The sequence below is a fragment of the Halyomorpha halys genome, unplaced genomic scaffold, assembly GCF_000696795.3.
Source record: "Halyomorpha halys isolate HHAL.00 unplaced genomic scaffold, Hhal_1.1 Scaffold78.1, whole genome shotgun sequence".
NCBI lineage: Eukaryota > Metazoa > Arthropoda > Insecta > Hemiptera > Pentatomidae > Halyomorpha > Halyomorpha halys.
Genome location: NW_027108467.1, coordinates 82153 through 101560, shown reverse-complemented (window position 1 = coordinate 101560; position 19408 = coordinate 82153). Strand labels below are relative to the sequence as shown.

General features: G+C 28.5%; 1 protein-coding gene across 1 annotated transcript; it reads right to left on the bottom strand.

Moving 5' to 3' along the window:
* Positions 1 to 3201: 3201 nt before the first annotated feature.
* On the bottom strand, positions 3202 to 16621 carry LOC106692930 (esterase FE4). Its single transcript, XM_014439193.3, has 10 exons — positions 16025 to 16621; positions 15735 to 15875; positions 14959 to 15112; positions 13438 to 13623; positions 12900 to 13090; positions 12662 to 12830; positions 9525 to 9703; positions 5639 to 5786; positions 3913 to 4039; positions 3202 to 3820 (listed from the first exon to the last, which is right to left on the bottom strand). Exons 1-10 carry the CDS (start codon positions 16220 to 16222, stop codon positions 3637 to 3639), a joined length of 1677 nt encoding a protein of 558 aa, XP_014294679.1. The 5' UTR covers positions 16223 to 16621; the 3' UTR covers positions 3202 to 3636.
* Positions 16622 to 19408: the final 2787 nt, after the last annotated feature.

Here is a 19408-nt window from a genome sequence, read left to right as displayed (position 1 = left end):
ATATCGATATTTCGATAAAATAATATCGGAATATTGCTCTTATATACCATATCGATATTACAACAATAGAAAATATTGAAATAAATATGTAATTATCAAAATAAAATATCAATATTCTATTTTTAAATTTTCTTCAATAAAACTATTATATTTTAGTTAATATTTTTTATGTTTATGATATGGTTGTCGTGGTGTTGCTTTTTTTCATAGTTATCAAGAGTTTCTTATATATTTTGATAAGGTATGACATCAAATAAGTCTTCCATTATCTTGCTATTACTTTAATTCGTTAAATTTTCGATATCGATATTTCGATATTTTAAAATATCATTATTTTAGGTCCGATATAATATCGATATCGATATTGCTATCCGATATCGATATCGATATTATTCTTTCGTTATCCCATCCCTACCCCATATCCGCCACCCGTGGGACGGTTCCCTACGCGGTAATGAGCCCGCGCGAGGATACCTTATTTATACTATTAATTATTATTCATATATTTTCCTTTTGTACAATAATTTAATACATTTAAATTTTATTTTCCTATAATATTCAATCTTTCAATAAACGATAACCCAAAACAAGCAGAAACTGGCATTTACAGCGTTTCGGAAATTCCAAAACGTTTAAGAGACGGAAGACGTTGAATTCGGTTCGTAGTATCGATTGTTTGTTTTTTAAATTAAATGCCTTCACAATTTATAATAGGTATAATATAAAATTTAGCAGCAATTAGTAATGAAATTTTTGAAATTCTTTTTAAAAAAAAAATTGTATGCACTAGGCGATAAAGACATCGAATCAAGTGTAAAGCAAGGAAAAAAATTAATTCCGTTGTATCCGTTTCTAATCTTGACCTTGTAAGTTTCTGGGTAGCACATACCCCACCTTTCATCAATTATAATTCGAAGCTAAGCAAGGAATAATCAGGTATCTTCGTGTTTTCCTGGTCCACTGGCAAGTATTTTAATGTACTAAATATACAATTAAAAAAACAATTTATAAGCCAGTTTAACTCGTTTTTTTGTTGTTTTTTTCCTAGAACCGCTTTGACTAACTCGTTTTTCCCTTTATGTGTGTTCTTCAAAGGCCATTAAAGCTCCTTCTATTTCTACTTTACCTTTCTGTCCACCATCCTAAAATATTACTGAATTTTATTTCCTAGGATGTTGTTTGTTTTCTTTATTAAGATGTTGAGATGAAAAATAAAAATCCTGTAGGGTATGATCAATATTTTATATTTGTCTGTACGTTTCGAGTTTCCACATGTTCAAGGACTACAAGAAATCATATTCGATCATAATATAGTTCGAATAATAATACTTGAAGGTGAGGAAGCCCGAGATGTGTACATATAAATATAGAATATTGATGATGTTATTATAAAGGAATTTTATTTTTCGCCGGAACATCGTAACCTTGCAACAGGTGCGCTTCTAAAGTCATACTCCAGGGCGCAAGTATCAAAATTATATAGCCACTAGAAACTCACAATTTGTTGGTGTAACGATTAAAATGAATTTATGTACAAGGAACATTAAAGACAAACTTTAATTTCAACAAAAAAGAGGTTCATTTATTTAACTAAAAGGAGATAAAAATATTAAAAAATCATTTTCTGATAAACTCTTTAAAAAATAATATATCTCAGAAAATATTGTTGAAAATGACTAGATCAATTAATTAGCCCAAAGAAATAGGCTTCATCTTCTCATAACGCCTTTATAACACTATTTATGTATCCATAATGTCAGTTACTTTCTTATTTACTAATTATTCTGTATATTCTTCTATTCATTGGTTGTTATCTTGGTTTTTGTTCTTAGCCCTGATGAAGGCTTGAACTTAGGGCCGAAACGTTGGCACTAATAAATAAGTTTTTACTTATTTGTGTTCTTGACTGACCGCACCTCCGTCCCCCCATCATCTTCTCCTCATATATATTACCCACGATAAACAATCTATTCACCATTGTAATTAAATAACAATGACATAAGAGTTGGGCAGGAATCATTACTGAGTAATTTAATTGCATGTTCAAATCACACTTTAATTACACCAAGATAACTTTTAAAAGGTTCAAAACACCAAAAATTAGTGGTTTTGAAGAAAAATTACACTGAACTATTTGTAAGACAATTACTATTACTGTAATTGTATAAAATTAATTGTAATCCCTCCATACAATTACTTCTTATGCTAAGTTATTATAATTACATTTACTTTAACTTAGAGGTGAATTCAGTTTATTTAAACATATTTCTTATGAGCAGAAATCCTAAAAGTTTAACTAATATCGATTCAGTTAAACTTTTAGTAAGTATAAGCAACAATAAAATCGATTTTATATTTATTTTTAACATATTTGAAAACATATAAATAAACTGTAATATGTTAATAAATTTATAAGCCAGCAGGCAATTTTATATTGGATATCATTTTCATATTTTGAAGCCATTGTAAAACAGATTATTTTCTGTTTTATTGTTAAGTATTGATAATCACAATTACTATTACTTTTAATTGTATCAAAATAGAAAAGTCTATTGCTGGGAGACAACGTAGATCCGCTGACAGGCTGTGGAGAGAAGTAAAATAAAAGATGCCCGCTGCTACCGCCAAGCTGACTGACACCAAAATAAGTAATATCTTTCAGTTGTATTTTGAATGGCAATTGTAGAAGTTATGAACTTAGAGTCAATATGAATAACATAGATCCCAACTGGTGTTTCTCAATTCATAATATCATAATTAAACTTTAAGGAAATAGATCTACCATGCTCTCTCATAATATTATTCTTGCTCATGTGTATATTAGTGTAAATATAAACCAATGCAACCAAGACTTTACTTTATAATTAAGAATCCCTGCATGCCACCTCAAAATAATAACTTAGTAAATTGATAAACACGACACAGTTGGAGGAGAACTCCAATGATGCCATGACAAGGGGGTCCATGGTATCTAGTCCTTGAATTAAATATATTCCATACATTTTCAGTTAGACCCCGTCAGGAACCGATTGAAACATATAATAAAAATACATAAATATATGAGTAAATAAATAAAATGCTGTCGTAAACCCCCGGTCTGCCTTAGAACAGCTGAATAGCCCAGCACACAGCAATTCTTACAATTATTAGTGTGAAGCAGTTATTATTTATAGTATATTCTGTTTGGTTCAAATAAATATGTTTATCAGAAATAATTGCCTTTATTGTTATTTCAGAAATAAAATTATAATACAGATATCTCTGCATATCTTGCTAATTTAAAAAGATATAACTTGAGAAATTTATATTTTTGAGGATTAATGCAAAATAACTGGGCAGTATCTTGATTTTTTTTTATTATTTTAACTAATAGGAATGAATATTCTGTAAAATAAATAAATAAATATTATGAATTAATTCTCATGAAATTAATTCTTCAATTTTATTCACTTTATTACCTTTACTTTAGTTTTCTTCTTAACTACATTCATATAATATTTTGTTCTATTTATGTTATGATTTAGTTTTACATGGAAACTCATCTTAAACTGTCTGCTCTATCAATTAACTATGGCCTATTTCCTTATAAACACTCATCTATTTGAAGACAAAACATTCATCAACAACCAAAACATTTTAAAATTCATCATGATGATAAGGAGGCAATTCCAGGTTTTCATTGAAGCCTAAAGAGTCCCAGAAACTTTCTTCTCCTAATTCATCATCTGCCGTCACCTGAAAATCATCAGGTCCTTTGATTTCTGTGAAGACAATCTTTGGTAGCTGCACATTCATAGCTTCCCAGTTTCCTCCTAATAATCTGTAAATTAAATATTAATAATTAATCAGTTTTTAAGTTCAATTGTTGCCAACCATGGAAATTACAATACATTTATTAATATTTCATTTTACCCATTTCTTAGAAACGTTTCAAATACATCAAGCATTTGTTCAGAAACTTCTGCATCAGTTTTTGACTTTAGAAGGTTGAGATCAGTAAATCCTACAGTGTAAAATGCATCATCGCCATGGCTAACACCTGTAATGGAAATTTCAACTTTATTAAATTTTTTTATGAATAAAGAAAATAGGTGCGACTTTGGGGGAGAAAATATTGTTCACTACCTAAAACTATAATCAATGATTATACTACTAAGATACTTTACAAATATTAATACTTCAATTGAAAACTAATTTAATTAATCCAAAGAATAATTTTAAAGATATCAAATGTTTTCTACGACTTATCACCAAAGTGCCTTCGTTCGTAAATAACAATACTTAATATACACTTGAAAATTCCAGTGGTCACAGAATACATTTGAACTTACTACAAATGTTTTCTTGTAAAATTACTGGGACACCAAAATACACAAATGGCCGTGACTCTCATGCCTGAAAATTCAAGGAGACTAAAAGAACGTAGATGAGCGATCTGCTAACATGAGAATGTAAGAAAAGCCAGAGAAACTGCTGGGTTATATTCTTCCTCATGTTCAAACCATAGGGGGTTGCTAGAGACACAATTAACCTCTTTTGGTGTAAATGAAATGAAAAATAGTTTATTATTCTGGGACTAGGTACCTTTAGAACAATTACAAAGCCAATTTTAATTTTATAATATACATTTATTGGCCATAAAACAGTGGGGCCACACTTAATTATAACTCATATACAGAGAGAAAAAAAAATAGATTAATTAAAAAATTAACTGACTAAGTAAAAACAAAACAAAAAGTTAATTACAAAATATTTCTACTACTATAATAATTATGGGTCAAATTGGTGAAGTAAAAGGTAGTGAAATATAAGGGATTTAAACGAGGGAAGGTTTGGTACATAATGTATGTTAGAGGGAATGGAGTTCCAGAGATATGCAGCTCAGGTAAAAAATGATTTATCAAACGCAGCAGTTTGGTGAGGTGGAGGATAGATGTCAGATAAACAGGACCTAATAGTACGGGATTGGACAGAGAATTTGAATTGTTGGTTTTCTAGGATACAGGAGGGGGGGTTGAGTACTAATTGCTTGGAATAAAAAGGAAGCTAGGAAATAATGGCATCGGAAGGATGGATAGAGCCACTTCAGCTCGGCATAATACTGGTTGTAGCATAAAAAATTAAAATGCTCAAGTTTCAATTCTTAAATTCTCAAATTGGTGCATGCTGCTTGTGACACATGGTCATTTCTGGCTTGGGAGAGGTTTATCCCAGACAACCAAACTATTCTAACTATAGTGGGAAGGTTGGATTTCAATTCCATGGGATCATTACAAAATAAATGTCAAACCTCCCAGGCCGGAATAAAACTGGCACTTCTGAAGTCAGGAGGCTGCTAAAGTAAGAGGTTCTTTTAAACATATTTAAAGTCCTATTCTTGAATTATTGAACAAATATACATTATATTAACACAAAAAAATTTAATCCTGTATGCCAGGGCATATTCCTGTTAAAGGATAAAGTTACAATTAGTTTATGATAAAGCCCTTTGAAACAGTTTTTTCACTTTAACTATATAAATACTAGTTGAGCTTGAGCTTGAGTAACTTCCCACAGGAATTCCTCCATTGATTTGTTGACAGTAATTATCTATCAAACTTTCTGTGTTAATTATAAAGTGAAATTAAAAGTATCTTACCTAAGTCTTCTTTAGTATTTAAAAATTCAAGGATTGAATGTGTTCCTCTATAAGAAAATTTGTAGATATAAACAGGTGAGGTGTTTTCTGAAGCTAATAGCTTTGAAATTTTGCTGATACCGGATAAAAATAAACGGTCTCCGATCATCTGTAACAATCATTAAATTAAATTTACATTTTATTTTATTCATATAAATTATCTATAATAAAAGTTATATTCAAACCTACAATTCTGTTTGAATAAATATCCAGGACTGGATCCTGACTGGGTTATGAAATACCTATCCAGTCTGAATGTAGAAGTGAATAGATATAAAATTTGATGAAAGTAGTGAAAAGGGTAATTATCCACAAGGATAGATTTACGCCTGGCTTTTTAGAACACTGATTTGCATGAAAAATGCAATAGATTGTAATAGTGTTAAATTTGTAAATATCCTTATGGTCTATGTCCGTAATGTTGTGGACTTTAGGGAAGAGTTTTATAAACAAAGACAAAGAGTATATGTTTCCGTTAATAGACGCCATGATCAACTGCCCTAAACAAAGGTAGGCCAAGCTATCCGAAGCAGTGTCGCCATCTACTGTTTTATTTACAAACCGAATAATAAAACCTATTTTCTACAACACATACCAGAGGAATGGTTACTTAAGATTTGCTTCATTACTTAAACATTAATAGCATTAGAACAAGGATATATATTGAGGTGTAGATAGTTGACCGTAGATTAATAATTGGAGAAGTTTGTCAGGGGGTGCGCTCAGCAAAGAACAACATAAATAAACAAAACCATATTTATTTATTATATGCCGACGTTTCGACCTGAGTTTCAGGTCTTCATCAGAGCTATAGAACAAAAGAGATAACAACAACATTTACAGAAACATACAATTGAAAAGGAATAGTATACAAACAATTTAGTATTATACAAAATATAAAAATGATAAAAAATTGATAACTGATAATTGAATAGTAAAAAATTTTAATTGATTGATAATCATGGAATTAGATAGTAGTAGACTGAAAACAGTGACAGATGAAATATAATATCATGTAGGTAAGAAGATATGTATAATATAAGATATCCAAGTAGTGTCTAAAAAACTGAAAAAATAAATAGTGTTCAATTTGTAGATTTGTAGATTTATTTATTTATTTTTTCAGTTTTTTAGACACTACTTGCATATCTTATATTATACATATCTTCTTACCTACATGATATTATATTTCATCTGTCACTGTTTTCAATTTACTACCATACAATTCCACAAATATCAATCAATTAAAATTTTTTACTATTCAATTATCAGTTATCAATTTTTTATCATATATGACTTAATTCAATATTTTGTATAATTCTAAATTTGTTTGTGTACTATTCCTTTTCAATTGTATGTTTCTCTAAATGTTGTTGTTATCTCTTTTTTTCTATAGCCCTGATGAAGACGTGAAATTCAGGTCGAAACGTCGGCATAAAACAAATAAATATGGTTTTGTTTATTTATGTTGTTTGCTGACCGCACCCCCCGACAAACTTCTCCAAGGATATATATAATTAGATCTCTATATTAGTGAAAGATGAGTTCTTTAGGACTATTTTTTTAGTAGGATGTTCATACCATAACATAATAACATGGACATCAACAGGGCAATTGCCTGGTGATAGAATTTTACATTTTGTGCCTCAAGCTATCCTATGCCAGAAAATATTTCACATCCTTCATGTAGATGCGGAATAGATTTACATGTGCTTGTACAGAACCCCCAGATATTGTCAGAGTAAGACTGATTAAAAAATCTAATCTTGGGTTGCTGACAGAAAGCCATCTGTCTCACAGAACAGGTTTCTTCTTATCAGTCTGTTGCAACACCGCTATCTTCCGTCTATACTGTAACTAGATAGAGTCATGCAGACCACAATGAGCCAACATGACGGAACCTACCCACTAAGATGTGAACTTGAACTACGATCATCAGACAAAAATTGTATATTGAAATATGTATTATTTCTCATAAATACTTTGATTGTACAAATATAATAACCATGTATACCGGTTTAATATTCTTAAATATAATATTTGAATCAACTTAGATTAGAATAGAATCTTCTGATCTACTAAAAGGTAACATCTTACATGTAACATCTCTCGATAGTGTTTAGTAGCCATAACAGAGAGTTGACTCAGCACAAAATTGATAAATCAAAGCATTTAAGTATTTCACTCAAACTACCAAATTCCCATGGTATAAAAAAAGGTAATATTTAATGTACATAATGTTCTCTTCATATAATGCATTTTATTTATTCATATCCATTTTCTGCTTTAGAGGGATGGGGAAAAAATAAATAAACCAAACCACCAGTGGAGTGGTCCTTCTCCAATCTTGTACTCCGCGGCCATCGGCTCCCCGGCCAATAAAGTAATCCCAACCTTCAGCTGACCTGGCATGCTTCCTTATAATGCCATGTGGCAATAGAAGGATACTTATTAGTATATATTTAGATATAGTCTTAAAATTAAGTCTGTATATGGTGTAACTAGATTGTAACCAAACTTAAGAGGTTAGAAAAAAAAATAAACCAAAGGGTAAATATCCCATTCAAGGAATAACCCCCTTACGAAACAGTAGGTAATAAATACTTAGTGGATCAGATCATTCTAACTCTAATTTTTTAGTCTTTGGAATATGTCTTTTATTTCACTTCTGCCTTATTTTTATCTCTCCTTCTTCCCTCCTGTCCTTTCTTCAGGACTTACTGCAAATATTTTTGCAAGGGACCAGCTAATCCCTTCATAACCATTAGCACAAACATTATGGACCAATAGGAATACTTGTACGACTTTTCATTCCCTTCACAACTGTAAATGAATACCTTACAGAGTGGTTTCCATCCTGAGAGGATTTACAGCAAATATCCGTAAAACTATCTATTATTCCTTTCAATTTATCTCCTATTTAGCTACCAACTTATTGAACATGCATCGTCGAGGCCTTCTGAATAGAGTACCTCACATCTTCAATTGGAGTCAGAAACAATTGATTATATTCAGTCACTCAAGCCCATTAATGAACAAAGTTATCTATTTTAGTCTGCTAAAGTTTGTGCAAAATCTTCCATTCCGTAAGACTTTGGCATTCATTTTTCAAATCAGTTGCTATTGGTTGTAATGTAGAAGCACCTTCTTGAGAAATTGGTTGTAGAAAGCATATCTGTGGTTTATTTTGTATATCATCCATTACAAAAGCACCAATGTTTAAAGTTTTAATTCAAGCCTCTTCAATGTTCCTTGGACCTCTCCTTTTTTCCTTTCTTGCTTAAAGGTACGTATTAATCTTTTTAATTCTTGAACTCATGTTGTGTACTACTATAGAGCTCTGAAGCTCTATGCTATGGTTGGTATAACCCATCCTTATTGCTTTTATAGTTGATTTTGAAGATATTAATACTACTAAACCTTAAATCCTTTTCAACAATCTTATTAACCTATTTTTTAATCCTTATTTAATGTTTAACATCCTGTTCCACGCATGAATTTTATATTTCTTCAAGCTGCTTAATATATAGTTCTTCATGAAATATGTTTTTGTTATTTTTATTTTTCCTTTCTTCATACAAAATTTTGTCCAATTTTCAATAACAAGTGACAATTAAGTTGTAATCACTACCCCCATAGAGGGTTGTTTATAGTTTTTGCATTAAGCTTCAATCGTTCATTTAAATGCAACAGACCATTCCACTCTATTCAATAAATTTTATTCAATGATTGTTCAAACCTATTTACTTTTACCTAGTTACCTAGCTGCCCTCCAATTTTTGAATTAATTAGTAATAACAATAATTTTGCACAAATACAAAATAATTATTGGAATTATGTCACCAACCCTGATGAGATTTTTACGTCCTTCTTCAGTATTGTCAATGTTATAATATTTCTTAATCCGTTGTCCGATTTCTAACATTTTCTCTGGTGGAGCAGTGTAATTGTAATCCAAAACATGAGGTATCAGCTCGTCCCATCGATCTAGTAGTTCAGGGAACAGACTAGGTCTGGATAGAATATCTAAAAGAACAATAAACTATTAAAATTTTTGGTTATTTTAGTTTGATCTTATTAATTAGATTATGATGATTATAGATTTATTTCAATAATCTTTGTTATTTGAAATGTTTATTATCATATTTCACTCTGATTCAAAATAAACTGCTACAACCATAAAAGATTTTGATTTATTTATTACGAGAAGCTTTATTATGGTTGTTTATTTATTTATTATTATTTCATTTGTGGAATTTATTTTTAATTATTAAATTTCAATCATGATTGAGGAAATAATCCTTAGGACCACATCAAACCCACATTGCTTAGAAATCAAACTATATAATAATAAAAATTTAAATGTAACATGCTTGAAACTGCTAAATAAAATCAACAAATAACTAATAGCACCTCCTTTTTACAAACCAAAATTGTTAAATAATAAACCAACATTAAAACGCACTAAAAAGTAGAAGTAGTCTGAACTATTAACTGAATTGAAAATGGTTAATCGTGGATAAATGTAAAAAACTGGAAATTCATAAGCCTTTCTGGAGAGTAAAAATAAGATAATTTTAAAATTTGCTAATAACTTAAAAAATATAATACAAAAAAATAAATTTTGAATAAAATATTAATGTAAAAAAACATCTTAGTTCATATAGTTTTAACAGTGGTGTATATTTTTAAAAGTAGACTTTATTTTTAATATTTATTCTTATATTGTAGATGAAAAGCCTGTAAAATTATGAAATCATATCATTTTAATTCTGAGAAGGGTATAGAAGAAGAAAACTGTTTGAAAATGGCCAATGAAAAGGCCCAAAAAAACTAAAATGTAGAAAATATATATGTTTAATAGAAAAGTTACTAATAACATTTTAAAAAACAAAAAAAAAATAATTATTATGAACATTTATTTTTAAATAAAGTGGTTCTTTGAATTTTTTCCAGAATCGTTTTGATTGATATGCAATTGTCGGTTAATTTATTTCTTGTCGTATTATACATTTATTTTCATGACATAAGACTGTCATAGATCACAAAAAATTATCGTTTGAAAATTCTAAAAATTTAATTAAAGAGAATAAAATAACTTTTTCTTTCCAGCATCAAGTAGTTTATAATAAATTCTGTTATATTGGATATAGTGAACATTCATTGGTTGCAGTAAGATGTTTTTTCAATTGATATTTAAAATGTTGAGGTTAGCATTTGTAATACAAATGAATTAATATACAATCCAAAATTAATTTCTTATTAATGTAAAGAAGAAAAAAAATGTTTTAGAAGTCAAAGTTATTTATAAACCTCTAAATAGTTCATAATTATAATCCCAGAGACCCAATGGAAAGTTCAGGAAACGACGGACAGTGATTTTTTAGATGGCAGACAGTTGAATAATATTCCTCAGTACAATAAAAAGGGTTTTATTTATTAATTGTTAGAAAAAGAAGTTGGAAGCTTGTTTTGTAATTATTCAGAAGAAATCAGATGATATTATAGTTAAGTAAATCAAAAAATTCAAGAGTGAAAGGTGAGAGAAGAAAAAGGTCAGGCTTTTTTTTGTTTTATAAGCAACATATTTAAGAATTTCAGTTGTGCATTATTCAATCCAAAATTGAACTAGATTTATAAACTTTTTTTATAAACAATTAAATTATATTAATAATAACAAAAGATATCCAAATAGTCTTAACACTTCTTTATAAAATCATATTATATGTCCTACTTTTTGCCAACCAACCCATCATCAAGCACAATCTACTTAATTTTAGTTTCACAGTATTTATTAATAAAACTTTTCTGCATATTATGCCCAATTCCATTCAACAAAGTCAAAATAAACCTATATTTATCACAATTAAATTTAATAACAAACTCTATTCTTTACAATTTCTATATTTTAGTATCATTAACTTATCACAACAATATTATTTATTGATTTATTTATGTTTTAATAAGTTAATGATAGTAAAATACCGAAATATATATAAACTTTCTATTGATACTGAGGAAAACAACTGATTTTCAATTTCGTGATTGTTTTGTTTTGCGCATCGGATACTTAAATTAATCAGCGGGAAAATTTATTTGAAAACTCTTTTCTTAGTTATGGGCAGTTAAAGTAGCTAATAACTGATGCTATAATCAAACACAACATTTTTGTTGAACAATATTGATTATATAATGTAACTTAACTACCAAGATGTCAATACTAATTCATATTAAATATGTTACACTGAAAATAAAAATGAATTCAATTAGTAATCAATGAAAAATTAAATATTAGTTATGAATTAATTATTACTGTATCTGATTTATGATTTTATTTTATGAATATTTTTATTATAACGAAACTATTATCCTTCCCACTGTTCTTTATGGATGTGAAACATAGGGAAGAACAGGTTTTTGAAAATAAAGTACTACATAAAATATTTAGACCGAAAAAGTATGAGTTAAAATGCTAATGAACTCTGAACCAATGGGTAAACCGGGGGATAACAACCAATGGGTAAACCAAGGGATAGACCAAATTATAAATGGGAGGATTGTTTATTATTATTATTATATTTTTATTATCTTGTTTGAGACTGGTTGTTTTATCAATACTAAGAAAAGGTATCTAAACACTCAACACTTCTTTATTAAGTCATATTACATGTCCAAAGCTTTGGCCAATCCAGCCATTATCAAGGACACTCTACTTAATTTTAGTTTCACAGCCTCATATTTATTTATAAAATTTTGCTGGCTATTACGCCCAATTATATTCATCACAAATTAAACCTGTATTTTTAACAATTACATTTAATAAAAAATTCTATTCTTTGCAATTTCTGTATTTCATTGTCATTAACTTATCACAAAAAAAATAAGTAATATTGTTGAGATAAGTTTATGATAAAGATATAAATATGCTGCAATGATATCAGTAGATAAATCAATTATTATAAATCAGATTAGTATATATTTCACCTGCTCCTCCACATAACCCTTCATCTTTGGCAAAGGAAATGATAACAGGAACATCAGAACCTTGTTTTTCTTTTATTATTTTTTCGGGTAAATCAGAAATAAAAGCAGTTGCACTTGGCTGTTCTATGACAGGAGCAAAAACTACAAGTGGAAAAAAATCTCTCCAATACTGAAAAAATAAATAAATCGATTATAATGTAATACTTTTATATCTCAATCTAGAATAATAAATTAATACCCAAAAATTCCTTGATATTGTTAGGATATGTTCAGCTGGTCTTTCTCTCATGCAGTTAATCATAATTAGTGAATCGTCTAAAGGACAACCAAGATCAGTTGCTATCGCCATTGTTTTTTCTTTCACATTTTCTGCGACTGCCCATGGATTCACAGCTACTCCACTCATACAAATTGCTCTATGGAATAAACCTGAAAATAAGAATATCATACTAAATTGTTATATACTCTCTGAGTACAACATTATTAAGAATTAATTAATTTCAATAACAATATCATACTATATTGTTATATACACTATAATTGTTACATTATGAAGAATTAATTGAATGCAATAGCTATATCATAATGCATTGTCACATACTTTATAATTTTTACATTATAAAGAATAAACTATAGCAATAACAATATCATACTATTTTGTTATATACTTTATAATTGCAATATTACAAAGAATTAACCAATTGCATTAATATCATACTATATTGTTATATAATTTATAATTGCTACATTATAAAGAATTAACTAATTGCAATAACCTTTGCTTAGTGGAGAAAGTAAATGGTAGCTACAACTTGCTCCCCCAGCGGAAAGCCCACCTAGCGTTACACTCTCTGGATTACCACCGAATGCTGCTATATTCTTTTGAATCCATTTTAAAGCTAGAACCTGATCTTTCAAACCATTATTTCCTGGGACAACACTATCCTCTGTGCTAAGGAATCCTGTAAAAAAAGGAAATTATGGCATTTATAAAGATATTTATTATGAGAGTTAAATAACAAACAAATTCGTGAAATAATAATTTTTAAAATCCTTTTCAAGATTACAAAAAAAAAAAATTCACATCTAATTACATGCTTTTAGATAACTTTTTGAAAGAATATATTTCACAATAATTATTATTGGAAGATAATTGAGAGGCGGTGTGTAATGTATAAAAGGAAGATGGTCCCGGAGTGATAAAATAAAAAACTCGAACAGTAATTATTTAATGCAGGGCTTCTTTAGGGATAAAAAAGATACAACTAAAACAATGTGCTGGAGTACGATAATAGAGAATATGACATAAAAGTACTTTAAAATAAATGAAAATTTATGTAAAAATGAGCAAAGTAAATTAAAGATAATTAAAATAAGATGTATAGTGAAATAAAGGAGAATTACAAATAGGTATTATAGTTACACTGGGGGTCAGGAATCCCTTCCTCACCTCGATCCAGTTGGATCTTCTGTGTGTTACCCCTCTTCTCCACTAGAAATGCCATATAAATCTTATCCTTCTTACAAAGTCCATTGATTCTTTTGGGGCTGTTCTAGCAGTGTCTTCAGGATCCATTCTGTCCTGTCCCAAATACTCCAGTCTTTGGAAGGCTAGGGCTTCGCATTCACACAGAATATGCTGTGCCTTTTCTTTGTATTCCATGCATAGACAACAGGTGAAATCCTCCACCAGCTTTATCTTCTCAAGATGATATTTTAAGGGGCAGTAGCCAGTGAGGAGTTCTGTTATTGTCCTCATTTTATTCTTGGTAATGTTAAGGTAAAATTTTGCCTTTTCCTTTGAAATTTCAATAAATATCTTGGACTGTTTCATGTCTGATTTCAATGTCTAGTATGTTTTCCAGTTGTTATTATTTCTGTTTTCCTTAATTGTCTAATACCTTTTTGTAATTCTACTTTATTTATACTTTTCAATGTATATCTTATTTTTTTTTTTTGATTTACTTCATTCGTTTTTATATAAATTTTCACATATTTTAAATCATATCTTGCCACACCTTAGTTCACTTTTATTTCATGTTATCTCTTCTCTTACTTTGTTATATTATTTCAGTTGTTTGTACTTTTTTTTAGCCTTAAGGATGCCCTGAAAAATGGGGCGAAACATTTTTATTTTGATTTTTACCACACCCAGACCATCTTCCTTTTATATTTAAATAAATATTATTATTTGACTAATTCACCTAGACTGGTTCGAGAGAAATTAGGCACTTTAACATAAATATTTTGTTAGCCAAAACTAGCTTTAACAAAATATTTTAAATTAAATTTCTTACCTAAAGGACCAAGCCTGTAATTAAAAGTCACTAGAACAATATTTTTTTGAAGAAGAATAGAGGGTCCATGATATCTGGATTTGCCCAGATAAAAAGCTCCTCCATGAATATAAGCTAATACATCAAGAAGTTCTGGTGTTTCACCTTCTGGAAGCTGTAAGAGGTTGTATTAAAAAAATATTTATTTGTAGACTAATAAAAATAACAATAACACTCCTTATAATATTCCTGCAAACCAAGAGTCCTAATGCACAAGCAATAGCCTACGTGATACATGATTTATTATAATTGAATTTTTTATTACTATTAAATTTTCTTAAAAACATCTAGTAAACGCATTTTCGACCAGGCCAACACAATAAAGTGCAATTCACAAAATTTATAGGTGTCATTGTTATTCCAGACCAGTAATTTAAAAAAGAAAAATTATCCTTTAAACTTCATTTGCTTCTTGTGTTCATTTATTCAATGTTTCAGAAACTCTCTGTCCATTTTCAATTATATTTTATATAATAAATATTTTTTTCAATCTCTCTCACATACTAAAAAGTTTTTAGCTTATTTATAATTGCCAAAAATTCTTCAATAGTTTTTTTTTTTAATATTTAATACAAGCATATGAAGTTTGAAGAACATTATTTCTTTCTGAAATTACTACATTAAATTTTATCTTAAGAGTATTCTTATATCAAAGTTATTAGCAACTTAAATGTTTCTATTTTTAGTTTTATAGAATAATTTACAAGTTCTTATGTAATCATATAATGGTTATATACCTGTGGTGTATAAACATTGATATACAGGCAGTCTTCTGATCCATGCAATGTTTTTTGTAAAATCATGTCAAGTTGCATGCAAGAAGGTGGTTCTCTAGTTGCATTGTATACACCTAACCAAGGATCTGCGGGGACTGCTTCCTGTACCAAACCAAAATAAACATTTTAAGTAAATTTCAAATCAACATTACCATGTTTATTATTTTATTTTATTCAATAATTTCTTTTTAGACAATGATCTCGATAAATTTTATGATATACTTTCAAAATTTAAAATAAAAATTGTTTACCTTAAATCTATGTTTTCCTATAGGTGGCTTTGCATATGGAATACCTTCAAAACTTGCTATTTGGCGATTACTGATTGTTTTTGTATATAACCCTCTTACGATACCTTGCTCTAAAGTAACTTCTGGTTGATGTGAAGATTTGATTAAGTTAAAATTACACATAAACATAAAAACACATAAACTTAAACGAAAGTACATCTTTAATTTTTGTTAAGCTTTATGTAAACCAAATCAGTGAATATTTTTAAATATATATTGAAATAATTCCTTTAAACATCTACAAATTAGGATATAAAATTTAAATTTTCACTCATTACAGTCTTCATTACAATGTTGTATAATTTGTTGTAACAGAATGATATCAATGCACTAAGCAACCAGTATAATTTACTACATCAAAAGTGTTTGGTTGATAAGACTAACTGATATGATTTCTTTGAAGGACAACTAAGTGAAGAACAGCAATCCCTGTCTCCCCTCTATCCGTCTACTCAAGGTTGTGAAATGAGCAATTCACTCAAAATAAATAAATTTAAACTAATGTACTATTTAATATACTTATTGGTTGTATTTATCATTATACATTTTTTTTTATACTTTGTTTGTATCAAAACAAATCTTAAACATCAATAAATCACTAAAATAAAACTTTAAAGTCTTATGATTGGGTTAATAGACTTTATTATGTTTACTCTAGAAAACAATTAAGTTTAACGAATAAGTTGTTTATAAAGTAAAATATAAAAGATGATATGACTCAGTTATTTTTCTTTATACAATATTATTAAAACGATGACTAAAATATATTCATAAGATAAACAATTCACAATGATTGATATGATAACATGACACACACTCTACTCAACCCTTATACTCAATGTCAGTAGTTGATTAGCTCCAATTAGGGTTGATTTATAATAATTTATGATATTTCTTCTTTAAATAATTTTAGAAGTAGTTTCACAAAGGGTCACTTCAGATAAATGTAAGTGAAAATATAATTAAGGGGGTTAATTTCTTGTTCCTTCTTACATTATTGATAAATATATGAACTAATAATGTGAAATCTATAGTGTGGTGTTGATTCAGGTCATTAATAGAAGTAAAAATATTCCTGCTTCATCAAACAAAATAGAAATAATAGTTTTAACACATCATTTAATCAGTGGCAGATTCACAAGGTATAGAGTGGGGAAATTCTTTTCCCAAAATAACCATTGATAAAAAACAAATACAGCTGAGTTTAAAATATTGCCACTGGTGCAAATACTCCTAAATAACTATTATATACGTTTTTAACATTTTTTTAATTGAAGATTTTATTTAGAATTTAACTTTAATGAGTTATAAATCACCATATGTAATTATAGAATTGTGAATTATAATAACATATTTATTAATTTAAATAAAATGAGTGTGTTAAACTTTTGTTTTTTTATATTTTTTAAACCTGATGGAAACTCAAAACTTATTTATATTGTCCTGTGGTGAAGTCTCTGGGCTATAATAAATAAAATGGTAATAAATGTCAAAACAGTTTTAAATTGTATCATAAACTGTATAAGTAAGATAAGTACTTTGATATTAATGTAATCAAATAAAATTAATTTGTAAACCTTTAAATAATTATTTTTAAAAAAATTATGATTTTATTGAGTGAATATATCATTTATTTATTAATATATATTTTTTTTAGATAATGTGTGTTTAAGGACATGTCCATAATAAAATGCAATACAACATTTTTTTTTTTTTTATTACTTATTTATTGTAATTTACAACTGTACAAAATAATACAACAGGTAAATATGTAGTATGTTTCATATACACTTGAAAATCTTGGGAAGGAACCACCCATTGGTGGTACTTCAAACATTAATTTAAACTAGAAGGTCCCGTGGCCATCTTCTTTTCAGACGCCTCGGAGGATTATCAGGGATTGTTAAGGATGAAAGATTAAGAATTAATGGGTTAGGATGGTTAAGGAGTTTGGAATAAAAAGACACATATCTGTTTTGGGTCAAATCTGCAACGAATGGGATGTTAAGGTACAATACAACATGAAATTTTATTTTGAATTTTATTATTTGCAAAAGTAAGTTGTATAACAAATGTTGGAACCACAAAAGTAATCACGTAAAAATAATTTTTTTATTATCTTTTCTTCCTTTATTCTTAATTATTTCTCATAAAACAATATATCACCAGATTATCTTATTTTAACCTATAGGAATAACAGGAAAAAAAAGTTTGAGTCAAAATGGAAGAAAATAAAATATTAGGCCCGGACTATAAAAATGAATTAATATGTTTCTTTATATTGAATAAATGAACATTTAAAAAATATAAAATAAAATAATATCCGGGTAAAAAAATACATAGCAATGCAACAAAATGGCTGATATCAAATAATAAACACCAAAAAATGTAAAGAATATCATATTAGTCAACAATAACTAACTCCAACAAAGCAGTAATTCTTACTACAAGGAGAAAATATCTCATTTCAATGTAACTATAAAAAAAAGTTCTTTGTCGGATATATTAAACCTTACAAGGAATTTTAATGCAAGGAGCATTAGTTCTCACAATGTGGAAAATTATGAACATGAAACTTCAACTCAATCCAAATACTTTTTTTAAAGATCTTAAATTTAAAATTTATCTTAAATGTGTAGCATGAGAGAAATTATTTCAAATATTGTTCATCATAAACTGGTCACTTGCAGTGGTTGCATAATTTCTTTGAGTAATGGGAAATGTCTCAGTATTTTCCCCCAAAAAAGTTGCAGGGCTGTTGGTTTCTGCTCCTAGTGTGTGTGAATTACTCTCTTCTTTAATTCCTGGAGTCATTTGCCTACACTCGATATGGATTCACTTGTCCTCACCTGATATGGAGTCGCTTGCCAACCACGCCCTTCTAAAGCTTTCAATTATTTAAATGATTTGCCAGCCACACCCCTCTTAGATGAAGTGAATTTTATAATTAAAATTGACATTAAGGAAGGTATTGTAATAGGGTCAAATTTTTGGTAATTGGTTTTCAACAGATCTTTACATTTCAGAATCTTTGAGTTAAAAAGATATATTTTCAGCCATTGTTTGTACTGTGTTAATCTCTTGGATCAGTGGAATGATTTTAATGGTTCCATATTTATTTTAATTTTTTTTTAACTTCTAGGGCTATTTAACTTTTGATTTATTTCTATTTATTGATTGTTTTGTTTAATTTGCCTTACATTTGTGAAACAGATTGAACAGGTGTTGTGTATGACTGGAGAAAGGAAGTATGAGAGAGTGGAATAAAGAGAATATATATACATATAATATTAGTATATATATATATTCTCTTTATTCCACTCTCTCATACGTAAGGCATATATA

Bases quoted from the DNA above. Each gene is read 5' to 3' on its own strand.
- LOC106692930 (XM_014439193.3), bottom strand. From the start codon at position 16,222: ATGTACTTTCGTTTAAGTTTATGTGTTTTTATGTTTATGTGTAATTTT. The intron at 13,091-13,437 runs GTTATTGCAATT...TCTTATTTTCAG, and splicing joins ACTTTCTCCACTAAGCAAAG to GTTTATTCCATAGAGCAATT. The intron at 12,831-12,899 runs GTATTAATTTAT...TTATTTTTTCAG, and splicing joins CAATATCAAGGAATTTTTGG to TATTGGAGAGATTTTTTTCC.